This window comes from Hippocampus zosterae, chromosome 10, assembly GCF_025434085.1.
Source record: "Hippocampus zosterae strain Florida chromosome 10, ASM2543408v3, whole genome shotgun sequence".
NCBI lineage: Eukaryota > Metazoa > Chordata > Actinopteri > Syngnathiformes > Syngnathidae > Hippocampus > Hippocampus zosterae.
In genome coordinates this window covers 18,875,368-18,895,910 of record NC_067460.1, presented here as the reverse complement: position 1 = coordinate 18,895,910, position 20,543 = coordinate 18,875,368, and the positions used below count along the sequence as shown (strand labels likewise).

Genomic DNA, 20,543 nt, shown 5'->3' with positions numbered 1-20,543 from the left:
TCAGAAATTTGTAACTGCAATAAATTGCATTAATAGACGTAGAGCAGGGCAAATGTGAAAAGATTCACTGAGAAAGAAATAAGATAAACTCACAAGGTTTAAAATTTTTAGGACAACAAGACATGAGAAAATAATTTGAAAAGAAAACAGCCTCAAATTCATTTTGCTATTGTTGACACAATGGAACAGCCAAAGCAGTAATCGTTGCAGATCAATAGTTGGCGCTATTGCGTTATGATCATTCATAAACGAAGAAGAAGAAATTATTCCTCATCAGTGTTCAGGTATGTTTTGTCTTCATTAAAATAGTAACTCTTTTAATTGGTTCCTGATTCTGACGCATCTTAGGTTGTTATCAAAATCAGACATGTTGTTTTGCTACAAGACATGTGGTCCTTCGACTATCGGGGTCGTTTGAAAACAAATTGCTTCTATGTTTGCAGGCAAGCGAGATATCTCGGAGGTACGAAGATGCCCGAGTATTGTGTTGCTCACGGTTGCAAAAATGAGCGAAATGCCGAGGTCAAGGCACGGAAAATTACCTTTCACAAGTACGTTTGAATTATTGTTATGTTAAAACAATAACTTGAGTTCAACTGTAAGTTGTAGTCCACCAGAGAGTGAAATGCTAACAGACAACGCTATTTATTACTATTAAATAGCTACCAATTCAGTTATTTATCAATTTACTAATTTATAACGACTACTAGGCTACTATTGGTAGATATGCTAGCAATATTTTCCAGACGGTTGCATACTAAGATAAATAAGTTTGCCCGAAAATGGATCAAATAAAACTTCTAATGTCACAAAGATTACTTTGGTAGGTTAAAAGTCGACATGGTTGTTAATTATTGAGTAGAGTGGGCGCAATTAATAGGTACAGTATGTGAAAACCGGTGCTCTCAGTAATACGGCATGGCATTATTGCTGTGTGGTGGTTGTATAGTTCGTTAAAAATGAACGCTAGATGTCAAATGCTTAAAGAACATAGTAATTGATGTGTTGCAGCAATAATTAACTCACCCTGATGGTTTTGACTTCATTAATAATATATCAGAACTCGGACTGGTTAACCGTTGCTATCTTGTAACCGTTTGACTCCATGTTTTTAAGGTTTCCAAAAGAAAAACATAAAAGGAGGCAATGGGAAGTTGCCCTCAGGAGAAAAAACTTTGTAGCCAGTGACCACTCGGTGCTCTGCAGTGTTCATTTTAATCCGGAGGACTTTGACAGGACCGGCCAAACTGTCCGGCTTAGAGCTGGAGCCATACCATCCGTTTTCACCCTTCCGGCTCATCTCCCAAAAGTAGGTGCATCGCTAAGGTATACATAGAGTAAGCATTTTATATGCATATGATCCAAATAAATAACCCACGGTGGTTCATTGGTTGATTTTAAACTCTATTTCAATCTTTTTGCCATTTTAGCAGGCTTCAAAGAGAACTAAAGAATGTCTGGAACTCGAGTCGATGGATGTGTCTCAGGCTGTCTTGAAACCAGATCCTGAGCCAATTGTTGCCCGAATGACGGTTGTAATGATCTGGATTTTAAACACTGTTGATCTTAGCTTCCAACGTGCTGTTGTTGGTTCTAATCTCTGATTTTTCTGTCTTTTCTCATATCCAGGATGGTGACAGTAGGATTAATGATGAGATGAAGAATGATTCTCAGTCCCACACAACTGTGAGTGCTTTGATTTAAATACCCTGTAAGAATTCCGAGCATTGTACATTACACATGTGTGCAATCCATAAGAAAATAGTAGATGTGTTGAGAGTTGAGTTGTGGTGTGTCATTCAGTCCAAATATTTTCATCCGTCTTTCTCATAGGATCACTCCTACACATTGCCTCCTGCTTGCCTTCTAAAGAAAAGGCTCGATGAAGCCCTAGCAAGAGTGGAGAGTCTGGAACGCGACAGCAGGAATGCAAAAATCAGGGAAAGTAGGGCGAAGCAAACGGTGCGCTGCCTGATTGACGAACTGAAGGAGAAGGACCTCATCAACATAGAGCTACAAGACAGGCTTGATTTTTACTCAGGTCAAATGAAAGTACAAATAAAGCGAATGCATACATTTATCAGTGTGCTTCAAAATAATTGCATTGGAAAGGTTTGCTGATAGAAATCTCTGATAGATGCCCAGTTCCCCGGAGTCTCGAAGATGAACATTTCAGCACTTGATTTTAGTTTAGCTTTAGCACATTTAGGTTCAATAACACAGGATACCAACGTTTTATTTCTTCAGTTTATTTTAACAGTGATGCAAGTAAACCTTTCCCCATGATTTTTTTTGCGCTAACTCCGAATCTGCCCTCATTTTTTTCTCAAGCACATTACCTAGGTTTTTATACTCATAATGATATAATAACAATAATCTAATGTGTAATGTATTAGCAATATTAATGAATTAAGGGTTAGATTTAGCGACACATTAACTTTTCTGAAACGTCATAGTGATGAATCATAGGGCATGGTTAAATTCCCTGTTGCGCAAGCTTTTACAGGCCAAACTTATAAACAAAATACAAAAAATGAAAATAACCTATAAAACCTGATGGATTTTTTGCTGGACTTCCTAAGTATTATTCACGACCAACTTACTAATTTGTTTCTATTCTTTGAATTTCAGGTCTGAAACTTGACCTCCTTGAAAAAAAGGGCCACGAGTACTCTAAGGATCAGCGAGAATTTGCCCTCACGCTCCATCTCCATGGTCCAAAGGTGTATGATTACCTCCGCGACACTCTGCAACTTCCTCTCCCGCATTCAAAGACTTTGCAAAAGTAGGCATGTTGCACTTTTGAAAATAGTTTTGAGAGGAATTTATTTTTGAATAGAAGTATGCAGAATTGTATTTGCACTTACCGGGATCAATTCAGTCATTGTAACTGTGGGAGCTAGCCAGCAACTTAATCAGGGCATCTGGCATGGATTCCAAATGGAGCATATTGTATAAAATGAGGTTGACAAAGATGCATCACAACTGTATTTTCTTTTCGCCGTATTTGCTTTTTTTCCCCCTCTCATTTTAAAGGTGGATGGGACAACAACCCCATGACAGGACAATTCCAGACGATTTACCAGCCTGAACACACTGGATGAGGCAATGTGAAAGCACAGGACAAGGCTGTGTTCCTGTCCGCCCTGCTCCAGTAGGTGAAGAACCGGATTCTTTTTCATACCCTTCTGCCTACATACATGCCATCATGAGTGACCAGAGCAACCTGCCCACCTGTTGGTTGGTCTGATTGAAATTGCCCTGGACTTATTGAAAATGCCCTGGTCTGCATTTCTGGTGGCGTTGTTGTTTGAAAGATGTTAATATTATCTAATGTAAAGTTTGTTGTTACCATATGCTTAAAAAGTATTTTTTGAAGGAAAAACGTTTCCAAGCCACACTGGTTACTTGTACAATAGCTACATATCAGTCACTTGTCATAAAACTGCATTAAAATTGTTTCAAAATGTAGTGAGTTCTGATGTTTTTTGTTTTTTTTTAATGAATATGCTTTTATGCCCAAAGTCTCTCATGCACCTTAGCTTTTTGAAACTAAGAGCTCCTTCTTGGCTACTGATTAATGCAGAGGGCTCCTAGTTTGAAATAAATTTGCTCAAACTACTTTCATATGTTGTACTGTAATTAATGAAATTCATTTCTGAGAAGACATTGATCACATAAGCAAATTCGCTGTGTACATACATCTACTGATGCCTAGTCTGGACACATCATCAGTGATGTTCCTGGATTCACTGGACGTTTCGGGTCTTTCAACTATCAGACGCCCTCCTCCAGGTGACCCAGCCGGGGTTGATCAAGTCCCGGCTTGTGTCCAGACAGCTAGCTAGCTACCATGACTCCATGGATCTCCTCTTTTGAGCCACAGCCATCTTGAGGCTCTTTCTGCAGCTTCAGTGGTATTCCGGATGGCTCTCCTTTTCCTCTCTCCATTGATGCCTAAGCTACAGTAGGCTCTGGCCAAGGAACGGGCTGCGAATCCTCTGCAACCAACCTCCACAGGGAAACACCTTGCTCTCCAACCAGCCAGCTGGCAGTCGCTGACCAGTCCTGCGTACTTGGAGAGCTTCCTCTCAAAGGCTTCTTCCAAGCGATCTTCCCACGGCACTGTCAGCTCCAGCAGCACTGCTTGTTTGGTGGACTCCGATACGAGGACAATGTCAGGTCGTAGGGTGGTAACTGCAATATGGCTGGGGAACTTCAGCTAAGAAGACATTGATCACATAAGCAAATTCGCACAATAATGATGAAATATAAACATCAATTGGCCACACTTTATAATAAATATCTACTAGTTTTCACATTTCGAAATGATCACTTCTATCTGCATAACCATCTGCACTCACACTCAAACCTAAAGACAATTTTGAGTGTTCAATCAGCCTGCCATGTTTTTGGAATGTGGGAGGAAACCCACACAGGCCCAGGGAGAACATGCAAACTCCACACAGGAAGACCTCTGCACTATGCGGTCGACGGGCTAACCACTGGATCACCTGTTTGTTTTCAAGACTTTACAATTACCCATGAGAATAGCCACAAAGCCCATCCAAAGGACGTAAGCAATTTCCGACCTGACTGCACTCACTTACGGCAGTGTCATGGCGGCGCACGCAGTTTCTTTTGAGAGTTCAAGCACCATTGCTGATCGGAAGGACAGTAAACGACAGGCACGACAAGAAGCGCTTGATCGGGTACATTCTAACAACATAACTATTTAAATACATTCGATCTAATTCGACTCGCGTCAAAGTACACTTATTCCTGCCCTCATACATGCTAGCAATAGGCTAATGGCTAATGTTGTCACCGATTATAGACAAAACTGTCCAAACACGGACAAAGCTGATAGGACTCGCCGGCTCTGTTCGCCCGATTTTTTATGGCTTGTTTGCGGCAGGTCCGTCATGTTTACAGTGCCTGTTATCTACTCGCTTCCAAGCTGTGTTTACAGTGCTACCGGCACAGAACTGATGATGCTTCTGCAGCCATAATTGTTTTCGACACATTATCATCCCGTCTCATTTGTGTTTTGGGTCTTCGCTTATTTTTTTAAATTTTGTTTTAATTTACTGTATTTTTCAATTGCTTTTGTGTATTCTGTTTCACCCCCACACTGTTTAGGCCAAGCAACAATATGAGAGAGAGGAGAGGAGGAAGGAGCTGAAGAGGCAGAGAGGGGAAGACACTTGGATGCTCCCTGAGGTCACAGACAGATTGAAGGAACTAGAGGACGTAAGACTTGTCAGAAAAATTGAGGATTAAAAAAAAACATCACTCATGTGGTATTGGCTTCAGTGTAGTGATTAAAAAAAGCCACCTAAACTTTTCTCACCTACATTTCCCCATCTAGGAAATTTCTGTTAAAACCAAAAAGAAGAAAGAGAAGAAATCTAAAAAGAAGAAAGAGAAGAAAAAGAAGGCCAAGAAGGAAAAGAAGGGGACAGAAGCATCAGATGGCTCAAGTGACAGCTCAAATGTGAGTTGATTAATTCATCAAAAGTAATTAATATAAATAATTTATTTGCTTGTGCTTTATTTCTCAGGACTCAGCTGAAGAGTGGGTTGAAGCTGAGCCTCAGTCACAGCCTGCTAAAGCCTGGAAGGTTTCAGAGAAGTCCAAGTCTCCAGAGAACAATGGCGACTCAACTCAAAATGTCCAAGTACTGTTTCTATTTTGCTCCCAGTGGCACTGAAGGACATGTTTAGTTTCACTTGATAATTTCAAATTAATTTGAATATTCACTTGCGCATTTCAAGACATTTTAAATGTTGGTGTTTGTTTTTCCCATCCATTGATACCAAGATATAATGTGTATCTCTTTCCTGTAGCGAGATGAATGGATGACTTTTGACTTTTTGGCCATGAAAACAACTTCCGTAGCAGAAAAGAGAGCTGAGAAAGACCGACAGAAAGAGGAGGAGTGGGCCAAAGCTCAGGCCATTGAACAAGTATGTTGAATGTTTGAATTACCATACTTTTTTACTCGCCTGTCGGATGCACAAAAGCACAGAATGCCCTATCTATAAGAGTAAGATATAGTTTTAATTTTCCATATTTTCTGGTTGCCATGCTAACAAATTAGTGAGTCCAGCTCACTGAAACACTAAAAGAACAATCAATCAATACAAGATTCAATGCAAGATGTTTGTTGGTGGAACTACACCATGATTACCAGTCCGTGGTGTAGTTCCACCCTACAGCCAAAGTAACCTGGGCGAGGTGCCACTTGTTAAAAAAAATGACATTCTTCACAATTATCAAATAATTGCTGAAAATAACATTTGGGACAATATTAATGGGAGTAGATACCCTTCGTCGGTGTGGTTAAACATTAGTTTTGTGTTTATTTTTAGGATGGCTTGCTCAAATTAGAACTTAACCCGTACTGGAAGGATGGTGGAACTGGTCTCCCCCCAGAGGAGGTGACTGGTACTGCTGCAAAAAAAGGTAACGTTGGACTCAAGATTTCCGATTTGAGATTTTATTTTACAAAAACAGAAAGAAGTGCAATGAGGTAAAGAAAAAAAGTTGAGAATTAAAATATGTATTTGAAATACCAAGTTTTTGTCGTGCTATTATTTTAATAAATTTAATACAATACAATACATGCTGATTTATATAGCGCTTTTACAACAGTGGCGGCTGTAACAAAGCGCTTAACAAAACATTTAACGTAAAGTAAAATAATAAACACAACACATAACATAAAACTAACAGTAATAACAGTAAATAAATGAATAAAACCGTGTACCGCACTTTGTATGCAGCGATGGCTGTTTGAAAGTGCTCTATAAATACAGTTGAATTGACTAGACTAATCATGTTAACTATGCTCACTCTTTATTTTATTAAGTACATCAAATGTTAATGGTTTCTTGATGACCTAACTTCAGTGAGCCAGATAAATCGGATTGTTTTTAAATCAGATTCAAGCACAACATGGAAAAAAAAAGAAAATGTATCCAGAAAAGAAAACTACCTTTATGTTAAAGGGAGACATAATCTAGAAATAAATCTTCCAACAGGTGGTTCGGTGGTGAATGATGGCGGTCTAAGCTGGCTGAGGAAGAATTACCAGAGGATGAAGGAGCAGGCAGAAAGAGAGCAGCGCAGCCTGGATGATGTGGTGGCAGACAGATACGGAGTAAGGACTGATGGCTGACACACTTTTTCAATACACTGAGCTTAATCATCGAAAAGCCAACATTTTTATTGTAGCCAACAAGGCGATGCTCACGCAAAGAGGCATCCTGCTTGCAATACACAAATATTCCAACTTTTCACATGTTGTTTATTTTGCAGTCAATGAAGGTATTCCAGCAGCGACTTGCTGAAGCAGAAAAAGCTGCTTATGGACATAAAAGCAGAAGAGAAGGGGATAATATGTTGATAGGCAGACGGTTGGAAGGAAAGGAGAGCACCGAGAGGTGGCGGAAAAAAGGAGACGAGATGGAGAGAGATCAGTGGAGGAGATATGAAAGAGACGCATCACCTTCGTCCCAAGAGAGATATTCTGACAGGAGAAGCCATCGAGAACGAGAAAGAAATGGAGATAGTGAAAGAAACTCAAACAAGGACAAAGACAGATATAGGGACCGGTGGAGAGAGAAGGAAAGAGATGACGAAAGAGAGAGACACAGAGAAGGAGAGAGGCCCAGTCTTACATCCTCATTTGAGAAAAAATGGAGTAAACGCTCTTCCTCTCTTGGGTCACTGAAAGGCTGTTTTCTTAAGCCCACAGATGAATATGACAGCAAAGGTAAGTTAATATCCTTTTGTATTACCGCTATACATACACTCTCAAAATGCTGGCAAATTGTAACACAGCGTATGGGGTGGGCAGCGGCAAAAAAAACAAATAACAAATGGAGTTGTAACAAATAACAAATGGAGTCGGCGTGGACAAACCTGCTGTTTGGGTGTTTTGCGTCAGCATTACTACACGGGGAAACATCTGCAATCCTTTTTCCATATTTAATGGTCTGTGCTCCTCTAATGTACCATAACTACACCATTGAATGGCCGTGCTCTCGGCTGGTGTTGTGTGTTTTATTAAATGTGGGCGGGTTTGGTGTAAATTGTCTGTGTATTGCAATGATATCAATCATTTGACCTATCACTCTGTTTACGGTGCAGTTGAATCGACATAATTCTGATTTATGCCCGATATGTATTTTTGTGTCTCTTGATGCTGCCATAACCTGTTGTCTATGGCGCATGGAGGCAAAAATTCTGAATTGTGTGTAGTGTGGCACTGTTAACTATTCCTTATACCAAGAACATTTACATAATTCTATTCTTTTAACAGTTTGAGCAATGACTTTTTGTATTACATTGATCAGTGTCTTCTCAGAAATGAATATCATTAATCATTCATCAAAACATATGAAGGTAGATTGAACAAATTTATTTCAAAAGTGCATACTATCAAACTGGTAGCCCTCCGCATTAATCAGTCGTGAAGGAGGAGCTCTTAGTTTCAAAAAGGTTGGTGAGCCCTGCTCTGTATTGTCCCTCGTTTTGAGTGTGAGTGGTTGTTTGTTTTTGTGCTTCAATTCCTACACGCATACACAAAAATTTGCTTTGAGAGTTTCAGTACAGGTACGCTTTTAATTGCATTTTCTGTGCAGCTCCCGAGCGTCCTCCTCCTAGAGCTTCTTCATCATCTATGGGGTTCTTGAAACCCACATCTGATGATGAAGATTCTGGTCCCCGAACAACAAGTACTGTGGGCTGGAAGAAGAGTGGCGGTCTTTCCCATGAGCCCGATAAGGAAGTGCAAGATGCCGCAAAAGTAACCCCTGCTCCTTGTGATGATGTAGCTGCTGCAACGGCAAAATCCAAGTCAGTTATCTTTCCCATCGATCCGTTTTCTTTTTCAGAAATCAGTCATAAAAGTACTGCCAAATGTCAGATCATGAGGTCAGCATGTACATGTATTTTGGCGTCATTGTTGCCTTTTTCTTAAATGTGTTGTTTTTATGCTTGCTTCAAGTGAGAGCGACAGTGATGCAGAGGAGGAAGAGATCCCACTTCTCTCTGAGGAAGAGATGAACAAATTGGGCGCCAAAATGGTGAAGGCTGAAATTATGGGTAACAAAGTAAGTCGGCCCCTTGAATTAATTTTTCGAATTTCAACATACCATACAAATCTTGGCCAAATGGCTCAAAATAAAGCTGAACATTTGGACAATGGCATTTCCGCCATTGATCTTGACTAGGTGTGTCAGTTAAATGCGCAATTAACTCATTCAGTACCAGCCAATTCTGGACCAAGCCTGAAAAGATGTTTAAAAACGTCTTTGGGAGTGAATGAGTTAAGGGCATTAATGAAACACCATCACAATATGTTTGGGTCTACCAGGTCGGACCGGCATCTAAATTGGACACCCTAAATTGGAGCCAACACACCACTAGGTGGTGGTCATTTGACAGCTCTCTTCACCCGTGTATCCAAAACATGCGGCCGCAAATCCGACGACACGACTGCAAAGTCGATAAATGAGCTGCGGCCTCGGGTGTCCCTGGTATTTGAAACGTGGTGTTAGTTATGGACAATCCGTGATGAACACAGATGTCCAAATACAACCACTCAAGAATTAATTAATGAATAAATATTTCTGTGACTCTGTTTCAGGCCATGGTTGAGAAGCTTAAGGCCCAGTTGGATGCAGCTCAGAAAGCCAAAGAGAGCCACGCTGCACGGAAGAAACTTCACGAAACAGCAAAATCAAACCAGGTCTGAATATACGACATTCATTAGTCTCTGCCCCATTTTTTGTTTTGTTTGGTTTGTTTGTTGGGTAGGGGTAGCGCAATGGTCAGAAAAGAGTCTAACATAAACACACACAGGCACGGCTGTATGCTGCAGCAGAATGCAAATTGAAAATAAAACAATATACTGTAAATAATAGCTATTTAGTGAAGTCTGACTTGCCACATAAATTATGTGAGAATGTTATAAATAGTACCTCTTCTGTAGAGAATCCAGCTTTAGCAAAATATCTATACACAACAATCTTTTCACCGTAAGAATCTAACATGTCACAACGTCACATGTGACCCCAACAACCACGGTGCAGCCCGCCTGTCATTTGTTACACAAAACATAAAAAAGGGGACAGGTTTGGGCAAAAGTAGACATTTGGTCAGCCTGATGCATGATACAATCTTGATAGAGCTTTAACATGTTGTAACTCTTTGGTAAGTGATGTCAGTGTGAGAAAAAAGGTTAAAAAATTATTTCCTGGGGTTCTAAGGTGGCAGGCTGCTCTACTGAAGAACAAGAGGTCCTATTATTCAGAACTGATCAGGCCGGTCAGGCCTGGCCCCTCAACCCCCTGTCTGGACCTCAGGAGCCCCACGGAGGACGTCGGAAGAAAAAGGCGGTAAAGCATACCTATAACGGAAATGTAACTGCTGACAAACATAAGAATGATGTCTTTATATCCCCCCCTCACGTATGTGATAGTATAATGCGTGAATGGCCTTTTTAGTAGGTAATTCTTTATTGGTGTTGGTGTGTTTGTGTTTTTTTTTAACCTGCCTGCTTTTCATGATAGATTCCTATTCTTCTCATGATGTTCAATTTAAATTGCTGATGTCATACACAGTAGTATATTTATTATTCTGGATGATGCGCATAAATGTATACAACGTTAGACCATCCACAGCATTATGATATACACACTCACATAATGATATCCCATACAAGATATATATTCAAATGTGTCAACCAATGTTTTTTATTGATTGTAATACACATATTATTCTTATGCAGGATCTTGAATCTAGAGGAACTTTGTAATGTTTTGTAGTAACTTGAATTTATTTCATTCTGCAAGTTGATGAAAAAAACAGCGTGATTTTTGTTGTACCGATTGAGGGAGTTGGTTTCATCAGAATGAGATCTTTTTTTTTTCAAACCAGTATTAATAGCTAATATACCGTACTCTGAACATGATGCCAGTGATGTTAACTTGCTAACAGCATGCGCACATTCTGTCTGTCCAGATTGAGACTCATGTTGATGGGCAGCGGGTGAGGTACTTCCAGGATGATGACAGTGTGGGTCTGAAGGAGATGGTCAGGAGGGAGAAGATGGGCTCAGCGCAAGATCAGAATGCCCTCTACTCTCGAATGGCTGCCAAGGTAAAAAAAAGCATTTTGATCACAAACAGTGCAGTGCGGAACACAGCACAGAAAAAACAATGACCTTGAGGGATGTTTGGAAGCACTTCCTATAGAAAAATAATTGAAAAAGCCACTTGGAATCTTGAAGATAAGGTTAGTTATTCCCCTAGACTGGTAATTTAAAGACTGTTTCATTGTATTGCAAAGCTGCACAAATGAGTTAACATAATATTAAGTAAGAACTTGATGCTCAAAGCAACCAGCATTTATTATTTTAAGATTGCATTTGAAGAATTATCCAGTGTTTCTCTTTGGCTGTGTAATTCCTTCGCACCGATACAGAACCCAAATTTATATGAAATACACTATACAATATAGAATACAGTATAGAAATATGCAGCTGTGTATGCCTTGAAATAATCTTTTATAATATATTGTCATCTTACCTAAAAGGAAACACTTCAAGATAGTTATGATGGTAGACAAGCTTCATTCACAAGACAAGCTAAAAAAAGCTTTTGACACAATAGATCACAGTATATTATTGAAAAAACTAGAACGATATGGCATTAGAGGTGTAGCTTATAAATGGATAAAAAGTTATTTAGAAAACAGATATCAGTACGTGCAACTCAACAATAAAAAAACGAATCAACTGAAAATCACTCACGGAGTACCTCAGGGGTCAGTGCTTGGTCCAAAACTATTCATCTTATATATAAATGATATCTGCAAGGTCTCAAAACTATTTAAATGTGTCCTATTTGCTGATGATACAACTTTCTACTGTTCTGGAATAAATCTGAAACAGCTCCTGACAACCGTAGAAAACGAATTAAACAAATTAAAAAACTGGTTCGACAGAAATAAATTGTCACTTAACCTGAAAAAATCGAAGTCAATTGTTTTTGGCACAAGACCAATCAAACACCAAGCTAAAATTATGGTAAACTCAATTGAAATAGAAAGAGCGTATGAAACCAAGTTTCTCGGATTAGTAATAGACTCAAAACTATGTTGGAAACCACATATCGATAACGTAAAAAGAAAAATAGCCAAGACCGTAGGGATCCTCTGCAAAACCAAGGAAGTGCTAAATAAGAGATCCTTGTACACATTATACACTTCATTATTATTACCATACATGACCTACTGTGTGGAAATATGGGGAAATGCCTGCAAAACAAACACACTCCCTATTCTCAAACTACAAAAAAAAGCAATTCGAATTATTAATAGATCAAAATATACGGAACCCACAAATCCACTATTTATTAAATTAAATACGATGAAATTTTATGACCTGGTTGACTTTAAAATCGCCCAATTAATGTACAAAGCACACAATAACCTGCTCTGCCAAAACATTCAGAAGTTTTTTGAAATTCGAGAAAGCAACTATGAATTAAGAGGTACCAACTTATTCAAAAAACTCAAAACAAGAACAAACATCAAGCAAAGAAGTGTATCTAGCAAAGGTGTTAATCTGTGGAACAATCTCGAAACGAACCTAAAAATGAGTAAATCGCTTGCTGAGTTCAAAAACAAATTCAAAAAAATAGTACAAACAACCTACACCAATCAGAGTTAAAATGATAAATACTAAACATTAAATATAATGATAAATCAGAACTAAGTTGATAAATAGAGAAAGGTATTGCAATATCCATTATGAATACAAGAGAAAATTGACACGAGTGCCAGGGTGAGGATGTATATAATCTCGATACAAACCAAAAGTTGTGAAAATATCACGGTTAAGGGTAAAGTATGAGCCTTAATGGAGACTTATTACTTTTTCTTTTCTGATTGATATAAAAATGATTTAGTAGATATAAACACATAACGGGGTAGGACTAGATACGTTTTTTTACTTCATCCTACTCCCTTGAACATAATAACTGTGTTGAATGAAGACTGATTTCTTTCTTTTACTTTTTTATCTACCTTATTTTCTGTCAAATTATTACTGTATATGTTTTATGTTCAATAAACAAACCAAACCAAACCAAACCAAACAAGCATATAAACGGAGAGCAGTACCTCTGCGATTGTCATGGCAACACAAGATCACCTACTTTAGTGCTTAACAAAAGTGTTGATCTTTTACAAAATCCTCTTATGTGCTGCTCACCCCGTTACTGTTCATAGTTGTGTGCCATATATGAAGCTTGTTTTTTTCAATGAAAATGTTGTGTTGTAAGTTTTTATTATTATTATTAATATTATTAATTGACCAAACCGTAGGTGAATACAGATTTGTATTTACCACAGTGGCTTAAATGAGTTTTCAAACTCAATCGACATAAATGTGTTCATTTTAATGCCAGACACAACACTCCAGCTACATTTGGAAGCTGATATTTGCTATGCAGCCTGAGTAATCTGTGGATGCAATTGTATGTACAATTACACCAGACTATGTTTTAAAGGTAGGGAAGGGTACACACACTCCCCACAGCACGAAACAAATTCACTTTTCAGTCTCACTCACATACACACACTTGAGCTGTGCTTGCCCCCCATCTCTCTCTCTCTCTCTCTCACACACCACAGTAATCTGTTGCCTGGTTACCATGGTGACAAGACTGAGACTTAACGGCTGAGTCGGTACTCCGTGTCCTTCAACTTGTCCATAGACATCGCTCGCACGCACACGCATGCGCACATGCGCGCATGCACACACACACACACACACACACAAGAGATAACATTGTGTCAACATTTACAAACAGTTCCGTTACAATCAAAGGGTCAATAATCATCTGCTGACATAACCTGCATATCATGTCAAAAAATAAATCCAGTCTCAGTTGCAACTACTGTCTTCATACCACTTGCATCCCGCTGTACTATTCTCCACCATCATTAATTGTGTTCCAATCAACCCTCCAGATGATGGGAAAGACAGACGGTGACAACTACACCCTGGATGACATGTTTGTGTCAAGTGCGGCGCAAAAAGAGGGTGAGGGGAAGGAGGAGGAGAGGCTGAGGAAGCGTGCCACTGAAGAGAGTCGGAGGCTGGCGACCTCCATGGAGAAATGCCGACACTGTTTCAGCAGCCAGGAGCTCCAAAAGCACCTCATAGTGGCCATAGGGAGCAAGGTAATCAATTGTGGATATACCGGTACTATGTTTGGGCTTCTGGAATTCAGAATTAATAACAGTGCTGTCCAATTAAAATCACTGCCAATAGCGGTGTCAATGTTTTCCCCTCTGAGGGGCATATGAAGAAAAATTATAGTAATATGTTTGGTCTATTTAAGAATATACAATATTCTAATTTGTGATGTGCTGGTTTGTGTAATTAAAAAAACAAAACCCTTTTTTTTCAGGCCCAAGCATTGAAAAAAACCCCAAAAGTTTTCTTTCAAAGTACTAGCAATTTTTAGAGATTCTGTACAGAACGTTCCGTCGACATTCTGTACAGCGATGAGGAGTGGAGACTGTTGACATTAGCCTACATTCCCTTAGTCAATCAGGATACAAAACGCAATGCACTGTTAAAAAAAAAAAAGCAAAATCGATTCAAATTGCGCTCATCTACAGCTACGTAGCAACGTGTTTTGAACTACATACAAAACAAACGTGTCTTTGTAAAGCCACTGCAATCTGCTTTTGCATACGTGTTGTTTTTATCCAGGTATACCTAAGTCTACCTGCAGGAGTGTCCCTGACAAATGGCCACTGTCTAGTCTGTCCCCTCCAGCATCACTGCTCCGCCACCACCTTGGATGAGGAAGTCTGGGCAGAGATACAGGTGGACCAATGACTGTTGTACTGTACAATAATCAAACCGCCTGCTCACATATAACTGACTTCACTTCCGTCTTACTTTGAGGTATACAGCTGTTCCGACGCAGCTTGGTGCGTATGTTTGAGTCCCAGGACCTGGACTGTGTGTTCATGGAAACGCATATGAACCCACGCAAGAGACAGCACATGGTCTTGGAGTGTATCCCACTTCCCCGGGAGCTGGGTGATATGGCACCTATATACTTTAAGGTATGCGGGTTAGTGGTTGTGTCATTTTGGCCACACAACATTCGGATGTCCTCTCAAGAGCACTGAATCTGATGTGTCTGCCCCCCCAGAAAGCGATCATGGAGTCTGATGAGGAATGGGCCATGAACAAGAAGGTTGTTGACCTTTCTTTGAAAGACGTCCGCAAATCTGTAAGTTTTGTGGGGTTTTTTGCCTGTTTGCCTTCATGCTGCACTAGCGTCGTAATAAAACCAACATGGCAATTGAAATCGGCCAAACGACCAATTTATGTCCTTCCTGCTCCATGGTTTTGTCTCTCCCTCCTACCTCTTCATTCATTGTCCTCTGTTGTGAATTGCTTCACGCCTGGTTAATTGTTTGTGTGCTGCAGGTTCCCCGAGGGCTGCCCTACTTTGCTGTAGACTTTGGACTCCAGGGAGGGTTTGCTCATGTAATTGAAAATGAACAGAAGTTCCCACATTACTTCGGCAAGGTCAGCTTATGCCTTAACATTTCACACTGTGTCTGTAAATCCCTTTTTTTTTCTTCACAGTTGCAAACAGCGCGTTGCAAAAGACTGAATTCCTAAAGTAATTTGGGGAAGATTATGATTGTCACATTGTTTAAAAAATATTTCTGGAATGGAGTGCAGGAAAAATGAAGTCAGCCTTCCTGTACTTGGAAAAAAAAGGTTTTCAATATGATTGACCAGCCTTCTCATCACAGGAAGTCGTTGGAGGTATGATGGACTTGGAGCCGAGGCTTTGGAGGAAGTTGATACGTGAAAACTTCGATGACCAGAGGAAGAAAGTCCTGCAGTTTGCCCAATGGTGGAAACAGTACGATTGTACCAAGAGTGAGGTCTAGCAGCACATATTTAAACAACATTCCTCAACTTTCTCAGTCGTTTTTGCCACCTCTCCCAGATTCTTTGGAATGTATTGCAGTCATAAAATTCCACGTGAATGATTATTTGCTAAAAGCAATAAGGTTCATCGATGTGGATGTTAAATATCTTGTAGTGTATTCAATTAAATATAGGCCGAACATAATTTGAAAATCATCGTATTCTGTTTTTATCTACAACACAATGTCCCAACTTTATTAATATTGGCTTTGTTATGATTGATCAAATGCACATCCAATTTTTGGATTGAAACGAGCCCAGCCGCCTGTTATTTTGCTTTGGGTTTTCATTGTTACTCTGGCCTCACAATCATGTGCAGCTGTCACTTAATTGTTAGAGGTTGCAGTGTCGTGACAGCCTTCCAGCGGAGAAGCACGACACGGCCTCCCAATCCTGTCATCTCCTTTTAGAAGTAATCAGCTACCTTGCCCCTAAATGCGTCCTCATCATTTCTTTCACACAGCATACTCTTGCCTTTTTGATTAGTCCATCACTCCAAAGAGTCACCACAGTTCACATTGCATTGTAGGATCCTCTGCATGTGAATGTGCAGCTGTGAATTTATACCATACCGTATTGCACTATAAGGCGCACCTAAAAGCATTACATTTTCTCAAAACTCGACAGTGCACCTTATTTATGAATCAATATACTGTATATGCATATGCACAACCACCAATGAGGTGGGATTTGGTGAAGTCTGAGGCTGACCCTAATTTCCAGATCGTAGCGATTCCATGAAATGTGAATTCCAGTGTGATCCATTTTGAAAATACGTCACACTTTGACAGTAAAGCTAACTTGTGTTGATCCAGAATTTATACTAATGGTCACCAGTGACGTGTGCAAGCTTCATCAGTCTTTGATAGGGAACGCCCCCATTTCAGGGTCGCGCCACCCATAGTGTGTAAGTGACACACTTAAGTCGACAGGAGGATCTGCGCAGCCAAAAAAGTGTTGAGCTTTGCACCTTTTCTGCCTTAAGCACACGGACAATATATGCACTTATGCATTTTGGTGACAGCACAAGAGTGAGTGAGTGGGCGCAGGCATGCTCGAGCCTATCCCAACTGTTTTTGAGCAGAAGGTGCATAACACTTTCTGAAGTGTTATGCTGAAATCATTGTCGTCAAGGACACAAAATGAAACGCAGAACAAATTTCCCCACAGGCAAGTGTTACAGATGTAGTTATTAGCCTCACGGATAAGAATCGTTTCATTGTGATCGAACAATATAGTCCTTGAGGTACAGCTTTCCGAATATACCGTATGTGCCGCCTTTGCCATTCGCAATCAAGCGCTAACTTTGCTTGCCACTCACGTGCACAATACTGTGCAATTACATCCAGGTAGTCAGAGAACAGAACAGAACCTCTACCCGGGCCACTAATGTTAGCTCGTCATAGATTCCTCCCACCTGGTACTAAAATATCAACGGGACAAATGGTCTAGAGGAAAAGTGGACAGATATTCATCACATTCACCCATTTCAGCAGTCTTAATGACTTTGTGTGGGAAGCGAACAAGATATTTGTTGTCTTCTGCCTATGAGTCTTCACGATAAGACAAACAGTTGAAAACATTGTTTATTATCCGCATGCACACCGTGACACAAATTCTTGTAAAAAGTCCTCCCAGAAAAACAGAAGCGGATATAGCTTCCATTCAATATTTCTTACCAGTTACAACTGCTTTGTGTGTAATGAGCGAGATTCTCCCACCGGTTTGTCTTTATATTGCAGGCTAGCAGTCATTCCCAAATGCTTTGCTGCTTTCCATACCACGAACTTACATACAGCAGATATTGATGGTAAAAGAACACAGTCTCCGCCAAGCCAGTTGCCAAGATTTTGTGTACTGTACATGCATGGTGATCAATGCAAAAGCGAAATGAGTTACTCAGCAGATGAACGGCCCGTCGCAAAACGAGAAACGCCTTCCTCAATCACAGCACATTTCCAACATTCATACTTATTTATGTTGTACAGCTCAGAATTATTATTGCTAATAGTAGCAGAGTGCCGTTAAGTGATCTTTAGTCATGACCAATTTACCTGTCTGGAGATTTATGACCAAGACAGCCTTCCCCGATTTGTCCTGTTTCTTGCCTGTGATGTTTTGGAAACGCCCAGACTCCGCTGACATTGTTTTTTTAATTAGACATGCAGGACCAATCTATCACCATAAGATGCACTTGACGGAAATATAGATGATAATGTGCATGTATTGAGGTCTAACACAGAAAGAGCTTTTTGCCACATATTGATTTAACAATATCTTTAATGCTACGGTTGCACAAAATAATTGAACTGCACTTCATCATACTAAAAGCTGTTTCGAATATTGCGGTTGCCTTATGTAACCACCGTACATGAAAGCATCAAAGGCCCGTGATAGAAACAATTCTCGCCATGAATTATAAACACTGATATTTTACTCCACCCTAAAACAAATTATCTGTATCATACTTTTTATTACCGAGACATATACTGACAGATACACGTTATCTGTACACCCGCACAACTTTCCTGTGTCATGTGGCAGAACTTTTTTCTTTGCTTGACCACCTTGCATGTATTTCACATGCTTGAAACATGTCCTCTGGCTGTGTGTATTTTCCTGGCTTTTGGAACACATATGAATACTCATGGACATTGTACTCTGCACACTGCAGGGCCTAGATGTTCCAAATGTGGTATACTCATAAGCAGCAGATAACCACCTCGTGTTTCACCGTTCATTGTCTGTTGTTTATAATAACGGTACATGTTCAAAAGATGCACGGTGGTTGAACAGCCCGATTAGGGGAGCAAGTTCTGCAGTTGGACTGGTGCCTGTTGAGACTCTGGTGGAATAGGGGAAGCAATTCTCGACCAACCCTCTGACTTACTCCCTTCTCACAGCAGGGGAGCTGCTTCAGTGACAGATTGCGATCGTAGAGATGCTCCATTCTACGATTCACTCTTTTGTGCAATGTGCTGTCAGAATGCACAATGCAACAGGTGGCAGGAGTGGATGATTGTCCGATACGTACCTACTCAGGCGCTCTTATTAACTGACTAGCTCTCTGTTGTAAACGCACAAGCCGAGGATAGTTTAAAATACTGTCTAGCTTAAATCTAAAACACTATCCAGTCTTCCAAAGGGGCACAATCCTTCCATGCATAATATAGTTATTAAAATCTTCTATTTAAATCAGATCTTACAATTGAATGAGACCACAACGGCCAGAGATGCCCTTCCCCTCTAATTCCACGATAGCACACTTACTGAGCTATTGCCATCTGCACTCGTCTGTAGATGGCCGACTGCCAGCTCAGGCCAGCTAGCAGGCTTATCTTCTCTGGAACATTATTTATTCCATTGTCGAGTTGGCTTTATTAAAAGCCTGTGTTATTAATGATGGCTGGCTGCTTGATTGCAAAGAGCAAGTGACCAGATAAGGAAAAAGAAAAGTGTGTCTGCGTGCATGCGTGCGTGATGGAGAGATCAGGGACAATATACTGTAGTGCGAGGTGTGTTGAATTCATACAGCTTCAAAAAGTCAAATGAATAAGTACCTCCAGGAAATTACAGCAAGTTGTGTGTGGGTGTGTGCGCGTGCCAATGATGCATCACGTCTTGTTCCTGCTCCTCTGCACTCGCTCGTCCCTTTGGGTGCTCGTAATGAGCAGACGTGCTCTGCCAGTTGAGGTCAAGGTCGTGCTTGTGATTAGTGCCTAACATGAGCATCCTCCTGTTCTCTGACGAGAGGCAACAAGCGTGCACAATGACTGCCATCTTATTCGCTATCTCCCCATAAAGCCATATTAGTGCTTGTGTTGAGGACGTCACAAGTATGAATTGGAATGAACTCGCTACGATCAGATCATAGTCAGTTGCTGTGAGCATTTGTACCAATATTTATGGAACTGTTTGTGGATGTACTGTTGGCCTACGAATAACAAATTCTTAAATTTAGCACACTGATACGATCAATGGTTTCAGGCTACTTGCATTCCAAGGTGCCTCGGTTCTTACTAAGTAAAATTTCTAAGCAAGTAATGACACTGCCACAGTAAATAAATATATTTGGTTGAAAACAAACAAACAAAGCTCTTTTTCCTTTAAACTGTATTCCATTAGCCTCATCAGTAAATTGATTCTTCCCAGTTGTCATGGCGACGGATGTACTTGCATATGCGCTCTGGAGCCGGGATGATAATCAGCCATTGCAATTTAAGATATGTCTCCTCCCTGTCAGAGTTTGAGGTCAGCTCTGGTTATGCACTTGCTTTTCAAATCTCTGCTCAAGGATCCTTTTCGTATTCCCTCACAGATGAAATGTAACGCTGTTGTAAAAACAGTAAGTTATTTTTAATCATGTTAATTTATGTGAAGACAGTGATCATGTTAGTGATTTCTCACAATAATTACAAAGTAGACAAATCGTGCAACACTTTATTTCTATAAATACACTTTCAAAATTGGCACTTCTACAACATTGCTAATTCA

The 20,543-nt window shown here is 40.1% G+C and overlaps 3 protein-coding genes across 7 annotated transcripts in view; 2 read left to right on the top strand and 1 right to left on the bottom strand.

Annotated features, from left to right (window-relative positions):
* aasdhppt (aminoadipate-semialdehyde dehydrogenase-phosphopantetheinyl transferase) overlaps positions 1 to 20,543 on the bottom strand; it is a 131,828-nt gene that overhangs the window by 66,985 nt on the left and 44,300 nt on the right. The window lies entirely within an intron of this gene.
* LOC127608617 (THAP domain-containing protein 2-like) lies at positions 200 to 3,468 on the top strand. 4 transcript variants are annotated; one of them, XM_052077805.1, is made up of 8 exons: positions 205 to 284; positions 444 to 551; positions 1,117 to 1,309; positions 1,431 to 1,532; positions 1,630 to 1,686; positions 1,834 to 2,041; positions 2,632 to 2,785; positions 3,037 to 3,468. In XM_052077805.1, exons 1-8 carry the CDS (start codon positions 235 to 237, stop codon positions 3,089 to 3,091), a joined length of 927 nt encoding a protein of 308 aa, XP_051933765.1. In that variant the 5' UTR covers positions 205 to 234; the 3' UTR covers positions 3,092 to 3,468. The 4 variants fall into 4 exon arrangements, with proteins under 4 accessions (XP_051933766.1, XP_051933765.1, XP_051933764.1 ...); XM_052077806.1 differs by lacking the exon at positions 444 to 551 and having other exon boundaries at positions 200 to 284; XM_052077804.1 differs by lacking the exon at positions 205 to 284 and having other exon boundaries at positions 306 to 551; positions 1,434 to 1,532.
* Positions 3,063 to 16,194, top strand: cwf19l2 (CWF19 like cell cycle control factor 2). 2 transcript variants are annotated; one of them, XM_052077743.1, is made up of 19 exons: positions 3,063 to 3,158; positions 5,143 to 5,253; positions 5,372 to 5,497; positions 5,565 to 5,681; positions 5,851 to 5,970; positions 6,376 to 6,469; positions 7,048 to 7,166; positions 7,325 to 7,781; positions 8,653 to 8,866; positions 9,018 to 9,123; positions 9,660 to 9,761; positions 10,282 to 10,410; positions 11,036 to 11,173; positions 14,051 to 14,263; positions 14,802 to 14,918; positions 15,008 to 15,163; positions 15,253 to 15,333; positions 15,534 to 15,635; positions 15,869 to 16,194. In XM_052077743.1, the coding sequence occupies exons 2-19, from the start codon at positions 5,212 to 5,214 to the stop codon at positions 16,007 to 16,009; spliced, it is 2,574 nt and encodes an 857-aa protein (XP_051933703.1). In that variant the 5' UTR covers positions 3,063 to 3,158; positions 5,143 to 5,211; the 3' UTR covers positions 16,010 to 16,194. The 2 variants fall into 2 exon arrangements, with proteins under 2 accessions (XP_051933703.1, XP_051933702.1); XM_052077742.1 differs by lacking the exon at positions 3,063 to 3,158 and adding an exon at positions 4,574 to 4,712.